The following is a 20,633-nucleotide window of genomic DNA, read 5'->3' as shown; positions in this document are numbered from 1 at the left end:
AGCAGCCAGCACTGAACCAGTGGGCAGAGGCAGAAGGACAGCAAGGCCCAAACCACAGTGGCACTGGGTGGTCCCTGCCATGCTGCCCACATCCCTGCCACGCTGCCCAGCAGATCAGCTCAGCTGGCAAGGGTCAGGCTGGCATCACTATACTCTGAGGCACTGATGGAGAGCAGCAATGCAGGCAGAAAATGATGACATGGCACCTACAAAGCCCTCAGCCAGCAGGAACAAAATAATAGAGCAATCATGGACAGGAGCTACAGAGACCAAAGCCAAAGGTGGGCATGGGCAGCGGGTAGAACGTGTCCAGCTGCATCACACATTCCAGAGGCCTTGGTCTCCAAGCAGGAGGAGGACAGCTGGACCACCATGCCTCTTGTCCATCTCACAGCTCCTGAAAAGCCAGCCTGAACCCTCCCAGACAGTCACTCTCCCAGCCCATCCTCAAGCTGGGACCCAGCACTTGCTCAAGCCTCAGCAGTGCCATTTTGGAATGCTGTGCATGAGGCAGATCCCCAGTCCCACACCCCCAGCCCAGCCCAGCCCAGCCCAGCCCAGCCCAGCCCTACCTCTGCCTGCCACGCCAGGGTAGAGGCGGAGAGCGCCGAGGTTCGCCCGGCTCCCAGCACGGCAATGGTCTCGCCATCATCATCCACCACCTTGAAATCCAGGTCCTCGTTGTACTTCCTCCTCTTCACCTGCCGCCCCGAGCGCCGCTTCTGTGCACGGAGGAGAAAGGGCAGTGCTGGGAGGCACGGACAGACCAAGCACCTCCTCCCTGCTTGAGGGGCAGCGAGAAAGCCCCAGGGCTGCCAGAATTCCTTCCAGGCCCCAGCAGGATGGGGTGGTAGAAGAACAGGCACTCTTTGCAGTGCTGAGATCCCCACCCTGACCCACAGAGCCCCACCAGCCCCAGGAGGTGAGGGAGAGGAGCCCTGCAGAGAGGCAGGGCATGCAGACCCCAGGCTGCAGGGCAGCGTGTCCCCCTGTGCTGTGCCAGGAAAGGGACCTGCCCAGAGCTGGGGTCCCTGCAGAGGGACACTCGAGGCTGACACACGCAGGGCCCAGGGCAGCAGTGTGCATGCAGCCCTGGGCCAACAGCTGATGTCAGGCTGACAGAAGCTGACCACAGTGCTGAGCGTGCTCTCTGATTCCTGTGCCCAGGGGCCCTTGCTGTGGTCCCACTGAGGGGCAGCCAGGATCTCACCCACCTGCAGCCAGCTGAGGGCTTTGGACATACCTGGCTGTCAGCTGACTCCACAGACTCCTCTGGGCTCTGTACAGATGGGCTCAGGAGATCCTGATCCAAATCCAAACTGTTCACTGGTATCTCATTTTTCCTCTTCCCTTTCTTCTTCTTCTCCACAGGGGTGTCTTTGCTGCCGAGGCAGACTGACAGTTAGATCATGTCCTGGGGATCCCAGGAGAGGCAGCAGGCTCCACACAGAGCACTGCTACCACAGGATCACCCAGAGGCAGCTCCAAGCTCCTGGGACCTCCCCCAGCACTGGGGATCCCCAGTCACTGATGCTCATTAAGCACACCAAGTGCTTCTCCATCCAGCTCCAGAACACTGGGATGAAAGGGTCCACCTGTCCTGCCTGGTGTGGAGGCTGGGTGCTCTCACCAGCCAAGGGAACAACCCCACAGGGGCTGTAGGAGCTGGGGTTCAGCTCACAGGATCTAGCACAGGCACAAAGAGGATCTCTCCACTACCAAACTCAGTATGCCAAGGCAGCAAGGTGCCTGCTCTGACCACAGTGCTCCCAAACACATCCTGTGCTGACCAAAGTCAGAAATAAAGTTCAGCATCTTCAGAGGCAACCCATGTCCTGGCACCCTGGAACAGAACCTTCAAGTCCAGTCTTAGGAGCACTGGCAACACTGTTGGCCAACTGCTGCCTGTGCCACAGAGCTCTGCCAGACCCCAGTAAATCTTTACACCAAGCCAAATCTTTACACCAAGCTGCTCCAGCTCACAGTTTGTGTTCCTGGGTCACAGCACTGAGCTGAGCAGACTGGTGAGAGCCTCCAGCTGGAGGGGGTAAGCACTGTGATGGCCACAGACACGGGGATACAGACCCAACTCCCACAGATGCAATGGCCCATCACAGCAATGGCTCATCACTACCCACAGAGTGGGCAGTCACTGCCCACTCCAAGGGTGTGCTGGGAAGCTCTGACCCACCAGGCAACTGCTCTCCATGCTCAGGTCACAGAGGGGATTTGGGCTCTGTGCCCAGGAATCCTGAAAAACACGGAAAGACAAGCCCAGACCCAGGGCATGGCCTCAGGGTAAGGGCACCTGCCCAAGGAAAGAGGACCAGGGAGCACCAGAGCAAAAAACCAGCTGCTCCCAGCATGCCTGTCCATCCTTTACCTCTGCAAGAAACACTGTTAAAGGAATGGCTCCAAAGAGCTGGTGCATGGCCCAGGGCTGAGCAATGCCTCCTTCCTCTCTTCCAGCCCCACCACTCATCCCCTCCACATCCCAGATCTGCACAGTGGCAGAGGAACCATTAGTTTCAAAGCAATGTCAAGATTTTAACTCCATTTGATAAGAAAAATCTCTGCTTGCCTGTGACTAGTGAAAAATAAAGGTAAAAATTTGTTGTTCAGGCCAAAAATGCCCTGGCCATGCATATATGCCGAAATTAGAGGCCCTGAAAATGCTCTGTGAGCAGTGCTTCCACCAAGCAATAACTCCCAAGATATTGATTTGTAAGTCACAACTAACAACTGCTTCATTCATGAGTCAGTCATTGACTATGATTAGAAATAATTTAGAAGAAATTATGCCACCATTATCTGCCACTTAAGAGGACTCACAGCAATCATTCCATCTGCACAGAGTACAAACTAAGCAAAGCCTGCTGCTCACCTCTCCCCTTCCTGAGCTGTTAGGGCCCCCCAGGCACCTCCCCAGCTCCACATGGCCAGGGGCCACAGGGGGGTTCCCAGCCCTGCTCCCTGCAGAGCTTCCCCCTGACACCCACGGCCATCCCTCACACAGGGGGTTTGCTGGTGGCTGACCCAGAGCCCAAAGCAAGTCTGAAAAACGGCTCAAAGAGGGGCTACGGAGGCAGGGAAGTTGTAAAGAGGACTGCACTCCCAAATCCCATGGGCTGGACTTTCCAAGCAGCAGAGTTGGAAGTAGGTCCTCCTGGAAGCACAGATGACTGGGAGGAAGCACCACAGGCTCAGGCTATACTGGGATAGAGCATAAGGAATGCACAGAGCTTTGTGGAACTCCCAGACTCCCACACACAGTTTCTTCTGGTTGCATGATGTGTTACAGTTACATTACATTGTGTGCTTTGCGTTAAGTGGCCTCTCCTCTGGGGCTCTGCTGGTACCCAGCACAGCAAGCTGGCTCCCCTTCAGCTCCCTGTGTGCCCAGAACCTGCTGTGCCCAAGCAGGAGAGCCAGGGCTTCCAAATCTGCACCTGGGGTTACCCTGCCACAAGCCCCATCTCTGGCAGGGTGATGTGTCCAGCAGCTCCTCACAAGAGGCTGCACAGTCAGGGCTGCCCTGTCTGTAATGGTCAGCACCCTGCAAAGCACTGCTGGCAGCCAAAGGACCCACAAGAGCCATGAATGCCTTCACAAACCTCCAGGGCCTGCTCTTCCCCTGGGCTCCCCTGCTTTGGTGTGGTCCCACAGGTCCTGCTGCAGGGGCAGATCCCTGTGAACTTGCTGCATGGCAGCTCCTTACTGGTGGAGCAGAAGTGTCATTAGGAAAATCAGAAAGCTGCATACCTCATCCCAGGACCCTTCTTGGGCTGCAATGCTGCAGGCACATGGGCTTCATCCTTCCCTTCCCTGCCTGCAGCCCATCTCCTTCCCTCTCCTGCAGCCTTCCCTGGGCCTGCAGGAGCCCTTCCCTCACCTCCCAGCAGTGACCGCTTGATCCGCCCATCCCCTCTGCTCTGGCTCATGAGGAACATCTGCAGAGCCCTGGGCTCAAGGAAGAGCACAAGTGGCAGCACTGCACAGCTCAGGGATCTGCTGGGGTCATGGCACCCCGCTCTCATCCTGCTGAGCAATCCACACCTCCTCTTGTCCACAACCAGCCCATTCCAATGGCACCAAAGGCCACCCAAGGGCAGCTCCACAGCCACGGCCTCTCCAGGATCTGGCTCAGTGAGCTCTGAAGGAGGAGGGTTCTGGAAGAGCAAACTAAATCAGTGCTCTTGAGACTTGCTCTGCTCCCTGCACACACTCTCCATTAAAGAGAAACCAGAGCTTCTGGCCAACCAGCCTGTTAATTAAAAGGCTGAGGAATTACCAGAGGCAGTGGCGCTGGCCTGTGCAGGACAAGGGAGTCCTCAGGCCTCCCTCCACTGCTGTCAGCACAGCTCCACAGCTGCCAGAAGGGACAAGTCTTCCAGGAGAAGGAGAGGGAGAGGGGATGGCATCTGCTCCACCATCCTCCCAAACCCAAGCCAAGGGGAGGCAGGCTGCTGGCCCTGGGTGTGCAGAGTCCCTCATTTGCACACAGTCCAGGGCCAGGTTTTTCTCAGTCACATACCCTCTGCCCTGGCCCCAAATCATATATGACAGGCCCTCTGCCACACAGCACCTCACTGTCCTGGTAGGACATCTCCCTAAAGTCCCTTTTTCCCCAGGATGCTCGGCATAAAGGCCAGACAAAGGAGAGGCCAAGACTCTCTGGTCCTCTTATGGATCTCGAGTTTCACGGGGCCCCCAAACAGCACCTGCCTGTCCCATCTGTGCATGGCCAGAGAGCTCATCCTGGCACCCCAACCAGCACATCCAGCCTTCAGACCAAGTTCCTGCACACCCAGTGCCGCTCTCTCCCAGATGCAGCTCATGCAAGCCCACAGCCCTGTGCACAGCAGGCACAGGGAAAGGGCCACACCACCACCCACCTGCTCTTCTTGGATCTTGATCTGGGGGCTGGCTCAGAGCCACTCTTCTTGTCTTTAGGCTCCTTTGGGGCTTTGGGTTCCCGAGGTTTCCGGGGTTTCTTAGCCACCTCCCTCTGCTTGGGCTCCTTCGGCTTCTTAGACTCCTTCACTTTTTTAGGCTCTTTTGGTTCTTTAGGCTCTCTCCTCCTCTTTGGTTTCACCTCCACAGCTGCTTTATCTACCCCTTCCTGCTCTCCCAGGTCCTTTTTCTTCCGTTTCTTCTTCACCCCCGTGCCCCCGCTGTCCTGCATCCCGTTCTGGTTGCTCGTCCGCTTCTGGGCAGCCCCATTGGGCTCCTCCTTCAGGCACTGGCACTGGCCACCTGTGTTCGTGGCTGTCACTGTCACCTGGTGTGGCACCTCGTGCTGCTCCTCACTGCTGGCACAGGTGTCCTGCGTCCTGCACTCCCAGGCAGACGACATTGGGGAGAGGCTCAGCGCTTTGAAGCTCGGCGGCTGCGGAGAGAACGCAAAGCGCCAGGTGAAGCAAATGGCACAGCCACAACCAGCAGTGCCCCGGGGGAACTGCAGCCCCAGTGCAGCATCCCTCAGCATTCAGGGACCATGGCTAACAGCCACCATGAGCAGACACAGCTCAACAGGTGGACCCCCGTCTCTGCCCAACAGAGGCTGACAGACAGAGGCCTTTTGGCTCCCCTCAGCCAATGCAGGTCCCAGCAGAGATGGCTGGCCCCAGTGTGTGCATCAAACCATTGGTTCTGCCTTTGATCAAACACTCCAGACTTCACTTGCCTAAGGCAAGAGCAACCTGTGCATCCACAGCACTTCCTGTCTGCTGCCCTGAGCCAGAGATTGTCACAGTAGGGCAAGGACAGGGAATTAGGGATGCCTAGCAGCCTACAGAAACAAAAATAGGGTTCCCAGGTCCACCTGGGGCAGAACTTGAGGCAGAAGAGAAGGGTTAGACCAGCACTGTTCACAGGAGCTGCTGTGTGCCAGGGCTCCCTCCAGGCCAGGAGAGAAGAGCTGCTCTTCCTCCTTCAGCACTTCCTTCATTTCCTGGGCACTTTTCAGCACTGAACACTGAAAGGAATTGAGCAGCCTCCTGGGCATGCTCGGCCACAGCAGCACTCGAGGGCCCCACTCTCCTCAAGCAGCAGTAGGAGTGCCTGTTGTGAGGACCCAGGCTCAGTGTGCAGCAGCCTTCGCTCCAGAAGAGCAGCCCAGGCTGGCAGAGCAGGCAGGGGACAGCCCAAGAAAGGGAGCTGTGAGTGACAAGTGTCAATGGGAACTGGAAACATCCCTTCCAGCAGCTGCCAGAGCAAGAGACAGCAAGGGACGCACAAAGGAGCAGGCAGAAGCGCAGTGGTGTGGTGCACAGATGGGGAGAGGAACATGTCAGGCTCCATTTCAGCTGTTCTGCTGGTCAGGTTCCATCCCCAGTGCCCCAGCTCCTCCTACCACACAGCTCAGCCATGCCCAGAGGGAAGCAGTGGCCACTGCTGGGCTTGGCCATCACTAGGGGCTGGTAGGGCACCACCAGAGCAGGCCCAGCGGCACGGCCGGGGCTGCAAAGCTGATCCTGACACTGGGGGCTGCTGGCTGTGCCATGAGTCCAGACATGGGCCCTTCCCACAGCCTGGAGGTGTCAGCTCCTCGCAGGGAGCCTGTGGGGCAGCTGGTGAGCGGCCCAGAAGCGCCAGGCAGCATCTCCTCTGCCTATGGGGACAGGGGCACTGTTTGCCCTGCCACCTCACACACACAGCTGCCCCAGGCCAGGGGCACTGCTTCCTTCACAAGCCCCTTCCCTGGTGCTGAGATGGAGGTGCCAGTGCCTCTGGCAGCAATCCCTGGCTCTGCAGAACCTCAGCACCATCCAGTTCCTCAAGACACCCCAGAGCTGTGGGAGAGAATGCAAATCTTTACAACTTACAGGCTGATGGCTAGAGCCCATCCAGGGCTGTCTAGGCAAAGGGTGCTCTGTAACACTGGAACTTCTGATTTGGATTAGATGGCAGCATTAAATGAAACAGACTGCAAGTGGAAAGGTTTCTGATGCCCCTGGAGCCCCCCACGAGTGGGGCTGCAGGCTTGGCTGGCGTTGGTCAAGCAGGCTGCACCAGCATCCCTCCCCACATGCAGCCACCTCCAGCCCAGGCTGCTGCTGCTGTCTGCCCCAGCAGCCTGGGAAGGGAGAGCAGCCATCCCACCACATGGAGCAGCCATCACAGGCACCTCAGGAATCAAAGGGAACCTCTCCAGGACCAGGAGAAAATCAGCACTACTGATGCTGCTTCTGAGACCACTGGCTGCCCAACAGGATCAGTCCCAGCCTTTGCATTCCTCAGCTCTCACAAGATGGGGACCAGCTGTAACAATTTAGAATCACAGAATGGCCTGGGTTGGAAGTGACCTTACAGATTATCTACTTCCAACACCCTGCTGTGTACAGGGACAACTTTCACTAGACGAGGTTGCTCAGAACCCCATCCAGCCTTGACTTTAACACCCCCAGGGATGGGGTAATTCAGCTTGTCTGAGCAACCTCTTCCAGTACCTCACCACCCTCACAGCAAAGAATTTTCTCTTAATATTATATATATATATATATATATATATATAGTGTGTGTGTGTGTGTGTGTGTGTGTGTGTGTGTGTGTTTCCTCCTAATATCTAATCTAAACCTACTCTCAGTTTGAATCAATTCCTCTTTGTCCTGTCACCATATGCTCTTGTAAAAAGTCCCCCTCCATCTCTCTTGTAAGTCCCCTTTAGGTAGTACCCCTGATAGGACAGTAGAACAGAACAGCATTTTACTCACTCGATAAGAGCAGTAGAACAGAACAACATTTACGTTTGTCAAGGAAAGTAGAACACAACAGCACAGCCTTGTAGAAATAGATAAAGAATGTAACTTAGGCAAACAGAAGTGCAAGCAGGATGCCAGCTCAGCTCTACAAGGCTGACAGAGCAGAAGAAGGCAAAACAGCAATATTGCACTCACTCAAAAACAGGGTTGAGGAACAGCCACCTAAAATGGACACCAGAAATTGTCCATTTGGATCCCAAATGAAGTTGTCCAATGGACCCCAAAGAACCATGTAAGGACTTCTGGTAAGATGTGCAACTATGTAAAATAAAGCCAAGGAAGTGGGGATATATGTAATATGTATATGTATATGTGGGAATATGTAATCAGTGTGCATGATAAAATCCCTATTCACCCAACACTCATCCCACTGGAATGGAGGAAGGATTCCCCCTGAGTGACCACCATGCTGCAATAAAGAATGTCTGCATCTAATACTCAAAAGTGCGTTACAAAGTTTCTATCCAGACAATTTTGATATCACTCTTTTTGGTATCATTCCACTCCTAAACCCCCTTAGGAACTTGAAGGCTGCAATTATGTCACCCCTAAGCCTCCTGTTTTCCAGGCTGAACAAACCCAATTCTCTCAGCCTTTCCTCCTAAGAGAGGTGCTCCATCCCCCTGATTAACCTGGCGGCCTCCTCTGGACTGGTTCCACCAGGTTCATGTCTGTCTGGCACTGAGGACTCCAGAGCTGGATGCAGCACTGCAGGTGGGGCCTCAGCTGAGGGGTCTGGAGGGGCAGAATCCCCTCCCTTGACCTGCTGCCTACACTTCTTTTGATGCAGCCAGGACATGGTTGGTTTCTGGGTGCCAGCACACACGGCCGGGCGTGTGCAGCCTCTCATCCACCAGCACCTCCAAACCCTTCTCATCAGGGCTGCTCTCGATCTGTTCCTGCCCCGGTCTGGATCAATACTGGGACTGATACCCAATCTAGGCGTCCTTAAAGATCTGCCAGCTCTGTTCCACTCCCTTGTTCCAGAGGGCAGCCTCCCAGGCAATCCCACTGACGATCTCCCTGAAGAGCTGGAAGTCTGTTTCCCCAGCACTCAGTGTCAGCACCTTGGCTGGGATCCCTGTGGGCATCAGGTGTCCCAGCCTGCCGTGTCCCAGGAGCAGTGCTGGTCCCAGCCAGCAGCGACTGCCTCCATCTGGAGCAACCACAAGCCTCTGGTGCAGGCTCTGCCATGAACAGGCCATCAAATGCCAGCCTGTGGGACCCAGGCACACAGCCAGGGCTCACACAACGAGCACATGGACAGAGAGGCAGGGAGACCAGGCTGCTTCCACCAAGTGCTGCCAGCCCAGAAACCATACTCCCAAAGCTGGTCTATTTTGAGGGGAGAATGCTTCATGCTATGCTCCTGAAGCCCACAGCAAGCTCTGGCCATGCATGTAGGACTACTGCCAAGTACAGTCTGCAGTGAGAGCCTGGCGCACTGCCACGAGCCAGGGAATGGGATTTTTCTACTACCCCTCGATGAGGTTCAGTTTATCCTGGCTTCTCGTCAACAGGAAAAGCCTAAGGAAGCCGAGCCAGCTTGTGCTCCTGCATGGCTCCAAAGCACCCTCAGTGCTGTGCCTGCAGCAGCCTGGCTGGCTCCTCTCGGCAGGCAGGAGCTCAGTGTCCCTGTGCAGCTGCTGCTGGACATCGGCTGCTGTCCCCGTGCCCCAAGGAAATCACCTCTGCTTCCAAAGGGTGACAGCCTGAAGGACCAGGACCACACTGATGGGGACACAGCACTCACTGCAGGGAACTCTGCTACAGCAGCAACCTTGACCTGAGTGGCCTGAGAAAGAGGTGTCCATGAGCCAACAGGCTGCCCACTGCTGTGACTGGGCTACTTTCCTGCGTCTGCAGCAATGGCCAGCACTGACATACCACCATACTGAGATCCTCAATGTCACAGACATCTTTTATGAAAAATCCTTTCTTTAGGATTTTCCTTCTGGAAGGCTGAGGCCCCAGAAAAAGAATGTAAACAATGGTTATCTGCTGCTGTGGAATGCAACGGGTGCACCTGTGATTGGCCCATGTTGGATGTTTACAATTAAGGGCCAATCAAAGACCGAGCTCTCTCTGGGAGAGAATCAGAGAGAGCTCCTTTGTTTATGGATTCTTCCTATTCTATTCTTGGCTTAGCAAGCTTCTGAACTTTTCTCTCTATTCCTATTAGCATAGTCATAATGTAACATATATATCATAAAATAATAAATCCAGCCTTGTGAACATGAGGTGAAGATTCTCGCCTCTCTCTTCCCCCTGCAACCCTTGCAAGGCCTGTAACATCGGGTGACCCCGACTGAGGACAAAAACCAACACCCTTCACAGGAGAGGAACACATGTAGCTGCAGGAGCCTAAACCTGGCAAATCACAGCTCTGGAAAATGCTGCAGCAGGGTAAGGCAGGCTGCTCTGGGTTGCTCTGACCAGCTGGGAGCTGCGCTGGGCAATGCTGACCCTGAGGGGGCAGGGGTGGGGCAGGGCAGGCAGGATCTCTGCACCCCATCTGCCCAGGCTGGTCCAGCACAGGCTGCACCCACACCTGTAACCCTGGGTGCCAATGCACCTGGGGGCACTCAGTACTTTGTAGTACTCATAAGGTAATACTCCTAAGGTATTGGGGAAAACCACTAATTGCGGTTAAATCCTGCCGCCCTCCTCAGTGGCTTCTCCTTCTCAAGGTGTGAGGGGGTCTCCTTGTCACACGCTCTGTACAATTCAGTTTTGCCATCCTCCCCCTGCAGAGCTCTCTTGGCCCAGCTAAGGCATAGGTGACAAGTCACCCTCTCCTCACAGGCTGGCTGTGCCAGCTCTCAGGCCACCTGCCTTATCCTGCCCAGCACTTCTTCCAACCCCACCAGCTATGGGGTGGCAGTAGGAAGCATAGAGCATCAGAGGTACCACAGAATAGTAGCAGGGCTTCTGCTCTGCTCCTTTTCCCTTTACAAACCATGGAATGCACCCTGGAACAACCTGTAGGCAGATGCCAAACTCTGCCAGTGCTTTACAGCCTCCTCCAGGAGCAGGGACAGCCCCCACTGAAGACATGCGTGACTGGTTCTCCTATACTTTACCAGGAGCATCTTGAGACTTTCCTCAACTTTTCAGCCTCCCTCTCCATTTCAGCATCTCAGATGACTGCAGGAATCAACCAGCACCTTTCTTCCCCTATTTGTGCTGTGAAAGCAGCAGCATCTTCCCTGAATTTGGTTTCCTTGCCTTTAACCAGTCACTAATTTACAGAAACACCTTTCATCAGGACAACACTTCATGTGTTTACAAGCATTCAGTGAGAAACCTCCTCGGCTGCTGGTTGGGAGCCCCTGAGTCTTGCACCAGCCCAGCCCAACTTCAGCCCTGTGAGCCAGTTACCTTTAAAATCCCCAAGAGATTGCAAGGACTGACTCTGCTTTGCAAAAGTCATGTTGACTATTCACTAGTGTAGTATTTTCAGAAACAAAGTGCTTAATTATTATAGTTCCTAACTATTTACTCAATACCTAAGTGAATCTATTGACCTTTAGTTTCACATTTACTCCCCTTTCCCCTTCCATGGCCCTAATGGGTGATGGTCCCAACACTATTTATTAGCAATTCCCAAATCTCACAGTGTTCCTTTACAATTCCAGAGTAAAGACCCTCAAAACAGGCGGCTTATGTGACTTTATTCAAAAATGTCTTTGCCACACCCTTTAAGGGCAACCTTCTGATGCCTCTGGCATCAGAGATGGCTCTGGGTAGAGAGCCTATTTAACTGAGCTGCTCTGCCAACACTCACTTTAGATGAGCCCTCACTTGACCTCACCCTGTTTACTCTGTGACTCCTCTTAAACACTTTTTAAATCCCAAGAGAGTTGGAAAAAGATCTGTTACTAGACTCCATGTCTTCAGTGGTTCCTAATGTGATGCCCTGCCTTGCTACAGGGTTACTTCTAAATTCACAGAGTATGTGTCCTTTTTCTTACTATCACTTTCTTAAACTAAATAGAAACATAATTTTCCATTCAATTGCCCATTCTACCTACCCATTTTACATGTATACCTAAGCAAGCAGCTTTGCTGTTTCTGGGTATTTTGGAGTGGAAAAGAAGTAAAGACAATGACTTCCACATTTTCGTAGAGGATGCCCATCTCTGAACCTCTGGTAAAACAATCCAAGCATGGTCTGCTTCCCCAGAACACTTTTTATCCCTAGAACTATGCTTTTGCACTGTCTCTCAACTGGATTTTTTTGGTGATGATTGTAATAATTTCACATTTCCAGAACACACTTTGTGATTTTTTTTTTATTCACAGAAGAATCTTCTATAAATTTCATTTCATACAGTCCTTCAGCATCAGCTGGAGGAGGAAGTCTTGTTCCATGTGTCTAACTACTATCAAATAGAAAGTCAGGAGAAAAAAGCGTTTAAAAACTCCCCAGAGAGCAGTGGAGGCTAACAGAGTGCACTATAATTGTAAGACCCCATTCTAGGGCAAAGCCAAGATCAGGGTGGGCCTTAATGTCTCCGTTCTCGGCCTGCTGTCTCTGCCTGGTTAGGCGTAGAATGGCCTTGGGACAGCCCGCGCTCCAAAGGACGAAAGAACTCTCCAGATTTTTCGGTCTTCAATATTGTTTTTTAATTCTTATCTACAAAGTCGTCTCCCAGCCTGACAGAGGTCCACACAGCAAGACAGCCACGGGCACACTGACCTCCCACTGCGTGGTCGTCTATTTTTATACTAAAAACTACATATAAGATATTTACCTTTACCTCCCAATACCTTTTACCCTTATTAACAAGTGCAGATTTAATGCGAACCAATCCCAAAGTGCCAGCATCACCACCAAAGATGGATGACAAGAAGAAGAAGAGAAGGACAAGACACGCCCTAATTCCTCCATCTTGTCTCCTAAGAACCCCCCTGTACCAAGATCCCAAAACCTGTGTTTTCACCCTGTGAATAATCAATTCCTTCACCACTTATTCCCAAGTGATCCTCTTGTCCTCATACAGGTGGCACATCCCGTGCAGGGTCAAAATCCAACCACCAAGCACTTCTGGCAACATTCCAGGATTTCCGAGCCCCCCCAGGGGTTATCTCAGCAACTCTGGACATCAGGAGTGATGTGCTGAGTTCCCACATGAATGGCGTGGTGTGTTTCCTTAACTTAAAATTGTTTTGTTTCATTTATAGTCTCAATTTGAATGCCAAGTTTTTATTCAGGATTTGGTGGAAAACACCACCAGGAGGTGGGAGGCAGAGCAGCTCCTGCTCCTGTTACCCAAAGAGCTCCCCCCTCTCCCCAGGCTGCTGAGCCTGCGGGATGCCCTGGCTGCTCCAGGCTCACACAGCACCAATCCTCTGCAAGGCCCAGCAAAGCTGGTGCACAGCCATGTGAAGGGACAGATAACCAACTCCCATGGGCACATGCATGGCAGCTGAGGAGCAGCGAAATTCAGCAGGGTTTGCCCACACCTGCTTAGGGCAAGGCCAGTGGGACTGCCCATGGTGAGCCTGGGACAAAACCTGCAGCCTGCAACAGGAACCTGCAAGGGGAATAACAGCACAAAGAGGGAACTGCTGCCCCACAAAGGAAGTGCTGATACACACAGCTTATGCACTTGCAGCAGCAACAGCAATAATAATAATAATAATAATAATAATAATAATAATAATAATAATAATAATAATAATAATAATAATAATAATAATAATAATAATAATAATATCTGTGAGAGGCAGGAGCAGAGAAGCTCCTCTGGACCCACATGGTAGAAGTCACATGCCAGCACTGCCAGGAGATGTGATGGGGATGAAGGAGATGTTGCATCCACACTGCTGGGTGCTGGAGCCTGATCCATATCCAAACCCTGCACTATCCCATGAGTTTGGGTGCGGGAAGGAGAAAAGACCAAAAGCTTCATGCCCAGCCCATAATCCCTCCTGCAGGCTCTCCTCTCCAAGAGCAGTGCTCCCAGCAGGGCAAAGCTCTGCCACAGCCTCAGGATCTGAACGGCAGCTCTGTCTAGTAAGAGGCCACAGATGAGCTCTTCCAATGGTCACAACACCAAGAGCAGATCCACCTCCTCTGGCAGCCAGGCTCAGATGACACCCACACAACACAGCCTCACCAGGCAGTGTGACCACAGCCAGCAGCACATGCCACCTTGCTCCCAGCTGCCAGGACCATTCAAGCCCCGTTTGGTGCATGCTTGGCCCAGCTTTCCTGCAGCGTAGCAGGAGAGCTCTGCAGAAGCCTGCATTTGGGTCTAGGGCATGTCTCAAACCCTGAGAGATCTGTTCTGTACAAGGAGTGTCCACAGGGACCCTGACTGCAGGGGTCACAAAGGTTTCCATGCTCTTCAGGCACAGACTGATGCCTGGGGGCTGCCCACCCCCCCATTGCTCATTTCCCCCTCAGCACTGACCGAGGCCACCAGCCAGCCTGCCCCTCCAGCATGGGCAGCACGACACAGCTCTGCCTCCCTGAGATGGTCAGGCTGGCCCCTCCAGCCCAGCCTATCCACACAGCTGGTTGCAGAGCCCAACAGGAGCAGAACAGGCAGCTTCTTTCACACAGAGGTTTTGGCAGGCTGGTGAGCCAAACACTCCAGCAGCCCCATCCCCACCAGCACTGTGTACAGCATGGGCTCTTGTGCTCAGGTTCACAGTGTCTGCACCCCTTGTTTCCAGCTCTTAATCCAATGCAACAAGAAGCTAAAAATAAACAAGTGCCACCTTCCATCATGTCTCTGAGCAGGCTCTGCAGTCATCATGGCATGTGTGCAGTGCAGGTGGGGCCTGGCTCTGTTCCCAAGATGCTCCACCACAATGCAGCTCTCAAAAACTACAGCTCCAAAGCTGTGTCTGGTGACAGGGCCAGCCCTGGCAGGGGGCACACGTGTCCCCACCACCCTAGCAGAGGGAGTGGGTGGGGCAGAGGGCAATGCTGCTGCCCTGGGCTGTCCAGGCTGTCCTCCCCACTCAGGATGAAAACCTGTGTAGCCCTTGGAGCTTGGGGGAGACCCAGCACTTGTGGCTGTGTGTGCAGGAGAAGGGCACCCTGGCAGCTCACTGCTCCCCTGCCCTTCACCCTTACAGAGTGAGTGCCCAAAACTCCACCCCAGCATCAGGGGGTCATCAGACCTGACAGTGTTACACGACAGAAAAGGCCACAGACAGCCTGGGACAGAGCTACAAGCGCCCTCGGGCCTGGACAGCCCTGCCCTGGTGCTGCTCCCACTGCTCAGGAGCCTGCCCCAGCCTCGGGGAACTCTGGTAAAAACCCCCAGCCGCAGTTGCAGGATAGGAGACAGCAAAGCTCTCTTTCACGCAAACAGACCCATAAAATTCAGGAAAGTCCTAAAGTCCTTCATTTTATGCAGTGAGGGCGTGAAGCAAAGGCAAGCAGAGCTCCCCAGATGCTCCCAGGGTCTCCCCCTTGCAAGGGCTGCCCAGCAGCCATAAGATCCCTGCAGCCCTGGGCTGTTCCCAATGCCTCCCACTGCTGTCTGCACACTGCAGGGGATCCAGCCATTCCTGCCACTTCCAAGCCCAGGCTGGAAAGTCAAAGACCCCTCCAGGAGAAGGCTAAAGGGTCACAGGACTTTCCACCTCTCTGTCTCAATGCAATTCTGCTCTGCTCTCACAGTCCATGCAGGATGGGAGCATTTTCATGGCTGTAGAATAGGGAGATTTAGAGGCACTGTGGGATAACTGCATTTATTTTAGCTCATTATTTATCTAGCTATTTAACAAGTCAGTTTGGCAGAAATAAAGAATAGAAAAGACCCTTCAATGTCCAGGGACAAGCAGGACACAGACAGGAGAGACAGTCCAGGGAATGATGGTGCTGAGCCCTCAAAGGAAATCCATCACTTGTCATTGTTTTCAGGGGTAACCAGGCAGTCCTGTCCCACCTCCATCAGCAGACAAGGCACCCTGGCATGAGAACTTGTAAGTGTCATGAGACAAGTGACAGGTTTCACGAGTTAGTCACAGCTTGATGACAAATGTACCAGATTTTTGTGCATCACTGAGGAAAAAGAGTTGTGGAAACACAGCCCCTGCCTTTGCTAACAACAGCCCCTCACACGAGTGAACCAGGTGGCAGTGCCCTGTAACCCAGCCCATCATAACTGGCACAGGAACAGCAGCACTGCTACAGGGGGCACCAAGGGAGCACAGAGAGGAGCTCCTCCCCAGACAGCCCACTTTGAGACCCCATCTCTCCAGCCCACATTCCTAATCCACTGGCAGTGGACACAGGGAAGACAAAGCACTGGCCTAGGACAGCCAAAGACTAGGGAAAGGAGAGAGCACATCCAATATTTTTTCCCTGAGGCACTTGACAGTTCCCCTGCTGTCACCATGATATTTTCTGAAAAATCCCTTTGCCAGGATTTCTTCTCCTGGCAAGATGAGAAGCCTCAGCTTGTCCACGTTTTGCTCCTCTGGAATGTGATTTGGAGAATTGTTTACCCAGCACACGAATTGTTTTAACTTAACCACCAACCTTAGTCCATTGGGACTCTGGTCAGTCAAGAGTTTTTGTCGTCATTCTTGTTCTAGCCTTCTGATGTCTCCTTTCTCTTTCTTTAGTACAGTTTTAGTATATAATTTTCTTTTAATATAATATCATAATATAATAAATCAGCCTTCTGAGAACTTGGAGTCAATTCTCATCTCTCACCTTGTCCTGGGGACCCTCACATCAACACCACAACACCCTACCACTCCCCACCAATATGAAGGTACCAGCATTTTGCCAATCTTTTCATCCATGGGCCTGATCCTACACCCTTATGATGACCAACGTGGAACTTCTGCAGATGAGAGGAACCAGGGAAACCTGACTTTTGAGAGCCTTGGAACCACATAAGCATCTCATCTTCTCCAGAGAGACTGTTCAATGGAAGGCAATGGCCCCTCTTGGTGCCATGAGAAGTCTGTTTACAAGGTGTGGGCACTTCCCAGCTCAGGTGTCCAGAGTGATGTGGAAGGCAACCCCTTGCGAGTTTTGCCCCCAGTGCTGCTTATCTGAGCATTGCAGGGAGACACCTACCCCTTCACCACCTCAACCGAGCACCCAGAATCCCTGCAGGAGCCCTGCTTGGCCAGGCTTTCTCCCAAACGCTCAGTCTGGGAATGCTGCACCCCACCCCATGACATGCTGCAAGGTTTGTCCTAGACTGCTGCTGGCTTAGAGATATCAGGAGATGAGCAGCTGTAACTCTATCCCTTCTTCCTCACACCACAGGCCTTTATCTCCCTCCCAGATTTTATCTGCAGCAACAGCTATAGAAAACAATTTTCAGCTGAGTCCTCTAAAATCTCCAAATGGTGGGGGAGGATGGTTTTGCCATGCTTAAACCCCATGTCATTTCAGTAGTCCCACTCCAGAGCACCCAAACATGCTGTATTAGCCCAATGAGTGGCATCAATCTCTCACCTGGGCTTTGCTGTCAGAGGAGGGAGATCACCGACCCACACCCCAAAGCATCCTGCTCTCCTCCAGAGGCCTTTGCTCTGCCCTGTCTGGAGCAACCCAGCCATGCTGGTACACAAGACCTTCCACAACCCCTTGCTCCTCTTCCTCACCCTGAGGCTGGCTCTGCTTCTTCACAGTATCTTCAGGACACACTGCTAATCTCATTACTTCCTACAGTACTGGTGCTCCCAACACACACCTTTCAATATCTGCAGCATTTGCCTTGCTGGAAGCCCAGAACAGCACACTGACCTCTTCAAAACACTTCCTGCCCCTCCTCCTCCCACTAACCTGCCATGGCAGTGTGATCTGGGGTGCCCTGAGTGCCACATGCTGCTTCTGCACTGGTTAGAAATGGCACGGGCTTGTGCTCTCAAGCAGATTTATCCCTGCGCTCAGTGCTCACTTGAATGGTTTCCCATTAAAAGCAGCATGGACACAATTAGCTCCAGGCAGACCAGTTTGTTTTACACCTCCAGCCACATTTCAGCCCCACAGGCAGAGTGGCTCTCCATGCATGTAACAGGTGCTTTCCCCTCAGCAGAGTGCCACCAATCAGGCTCTTCCCCTGCATACACTTAATACAGAGACCACTGGCTCATAAATCTCCTCTGGGAGCAGCAGGCTGTTATGATCCAATGCAGCAATCCAGAAATGACAGCTTTGTGAGATGGGATTTTTTCTGAGTAAGGGAAGAAAATTCCCCCCTGTCCAAGCTCTCACAGCTCCCAGACATGACCTTCCTGAACCTCCCAGGTGGTATTAGTTTTGGTGTATCACGTTAGCAGCAGCAACCACAGCAAACGTGGTTTTGTAAGGAGATTACAGCAAGAACAAATATTGTGGACTTTGAGACAAAAAGAAGGGCTGTTCCTCCACTGGGGCAGCATCTAGAGCATTTCCACTGCTGAAGATAAAGCCCATCTTGTTCAATGGTCCCATCAGGCTCACCCACTCTGGGGTGCAGCTCAGCTCCTTGAAATTTGACCTGAGCTGCACCTGGAAATTCAAGACAACACTTGCCCACCACACATCAGTTGCAACAATTTCCACATGGGACATGGTCCTCAGGCCTTGACAGCTGAACTGGGAGAAGGAGAGAGGGTCACAAACCTGCTTTTCTTTTTTCTGTATTTTCATTATCATCAAATCTGGGATGAATGTTATTTCTGCAAGACACAACACAAAAAAAAAATCACAATGATGAGACTGCTGAATCTGAGGCACTCCATCCTTCTATTCACCCCTCCAGAAGGCTGAGCCTACCCTGGGGCTGCTCAGAGCAACAAAGCTGCCAGAATGAAACTCCCAGGGACAAGCTTGGGGATGTCTGCTCTGCTGAGCCACGGCAAGAGCCCAGCCACAGTTATCACCATAGCTCAGCTTCTGAAACCCACCAGCCAAGATCAACGTGGCAGCCACAGTCTCGGCAAGAAGCGGCACGTCTGGGGCTTGCACAGACCACACCCCAAACTCCTCAGAGCCCCAGGAACAGCCCAGGGCCTGCTGAGAGATTTGTTGGACGCTGCCAGCCCTGCAGCAGCAGAGGAAAGTAAACAAACCAGCCTCTGCCAAGCAGCAATGACAGCAGCAATAGACTGGAGAGAATGCAGGAACTTGCCGTGGGCTGTGAGCCCTATGACCGTGACCAGGGAACAGCTGCTATGGGGACAAAGATGGGCAAGCACGGAGGAGAAGAGCTATGTCCCCAACAAGCAGCCCCAGGGGCAGTGCTGGGGCTGGGCTGGCTGTGTCCCCAGGGCTGTGCCCCCGCAGCGGGGAGGACCCTGCATGAACAGCACCCACCTTGCAGCCCACAGGGGGATGGGCTGAGGGAGGGGTCATTTCCAAGCAAGTCCCCCACAGCAGGCCTGATCAGAGGGGCTGCAGCGGCAAGCCCAGCTCTTGGCAGCACCTTAGTGCCAGGGGCAACCAGGTCCCCATACTTTTCTCCCCATTGGATCAATGAGGGGTCTGTGGCAATGCAGCACCATGATGTGACAACTACAGCTGGTCTGAAGCTGCACAGATAAATTGGCCATAATGTCTCGACCAGCCTAAGTTTGTTAGAAGTAAACAAGCCCTCGGGTATGATAATGACAGATCGGATTCAAATTCAAACAGGGGACCCCAGCCAATCCCATTTAATTACAAATGCAGACATATCATCGGCCAGTGAGCTGGGTGGTGTTAAGATCCCAGCCAATCAGGTGTGTAAGCACAGGAAATTTGAAGCCCCTATAAAAGGGGGCGCCCAACAATGAACTTTGGCTGCTGTCCTGTGAACTTTGGTGTGTTCTGTTGTGTGCCTGTCTCCAAAACTGCAACAAGTGGTGACCTCTGACGTGATACCACAGCTGCCACGGGTAGAGCAGGAAGAGAGGGCAGTGGGGAAAGCTGCCTGCAGCCTGTGGAGCTGCAGAGAGCGGTGGGCAGAGCCACTGCAGTCCCAGTGGAACAGCAGGTAAAGCTTCGAGCAGCACGGAAAGCTGCGAAGAGCGACGGGGAAAGCCTCGTTGGTCCGGACCCTTTGTAAATAGAAGAAGCTGCAGGAAACATGGGAGCATGGGCTTCAGTGGAAGAAGACCTTGTGCTAAAGGTATGGACCACCCTCTTTTTATCTGAATGAGGGGTAAATTTTGTGGAACAGGCTCTGGAAGCTGTTATGGATGTTATAAAGCTCTGGGAGACCTGTGGAACAGGCTCTGGAAACTGCTACAGACACTATGGACGTTATAAGGCCCTAGAGACTTGTACTGGATTTGCTGGGACAGTTAAAAGTTGAGTGGGACGCCAGGATGGCAGTGGGGATGCGGCAGGCTCCGGCCGCTCAGGTGTGCACAAAGACAGGGCACTGGGCGAGGCAGCGGGAGGCAGGAGTGTCGCAGCACATGCGTGGGACAGGAGGGAGGGCAAGGCGGCTGCGTCGGGCTGTGAAACCACGGCACACCGCGAGGCCGCCCCGTGCCGGGACACCTCACCGGCCGAGCGCTGCCATGTCGCACCGAGCCGCTGCAAAGCCACGCCAAGCCATGGAGCCTCGTCTGCCGCTGAGCCCTGCTGTGCCCCGTGCCAGGCGAGCACTCTGCAGCCATGCCCGACGCACCGGCTCTGCAGCCATGCCCGACGCACTGGCTCTGCAGCGGCGTGCGGCCCTCACGACCGCGAAGCACCCTGCAGCCACCCAAACACAGCAGCACACCAAAACTCCTTCCCCACACAGATGTGCTTGGAACGCCTCCTCCCAGGGCTGATTGGCTTGGCTCTGAAACTGCGCCTATGACCCAGCTTCCATTGGGCTTACCCGCTAACCGCTGTGACCCGTGGGAGAACACTGCAGATACATCACCACGGATACCCACGGCCCATGGACGCCATTCCAACGT

The 20,633-nt window shown here is 53.4% G+C and overlaps 1 protein-coding gene across 7 annotated transcripts in view; it reads right to left on the bottom strand.

Moving 5' to 3' along the window:
* Positions 1 to 20,633, bottom strand: part of CHD6 (chromodomain helicase DNA binding protein 6) — a 100,916-nt gene that overhangs the window by 39,361 nt on the left and 40,922 nt on the right. For 6 of the 7 annotated variants that reach the window (XM_063172069.1, XM_063172071.1, XM_063172073.1 and 3 more), the window contains exons 2-5: positions 18,361 to 18,416; positions 4,896 to 5,389; positions 1,244 to 1,382; positions 573 to 722 (exon numbers count right to left, since the gene is read on the bottom strand). In XM_063172069.1, coding sequence (XP_063028139.1) covers positions 573 to 722; positions 1,244 to 1,382; positions 4,896 to 5,389; positions 18,361 to 18,416 — 839 coding nt within the window. The remainder of the gene's footprint in view (positions 1 to 572; positions 723 to 1,243; positions 1,383 to 4,895; positions 5,390 to 18,360; positions 18,417 to 20,633) is intronic. The other variant, XM_063172072.1, reaches the window with a different exon arrangement.

This window comes from Melospiza melodia, chromosome 19, assembly GCF_035770615.1.
Source record: "Melospiza melodia melodia isolate bMelMel2 chromosome 19, bMelMel2.pri, whole genome shotgun sequence".
Classification (NCBI taxonomy): Eukaryota; Metazoa; Chordata; class Aves; order Passeriformes; family Passerellidae; genus Melospiza; species Melospiza melodia.
The sequence above is the reverse complement of the archived record's forward strand: the minus strand, read 5'-3'. Positions and strand labels throughout refer to the sequence as shown.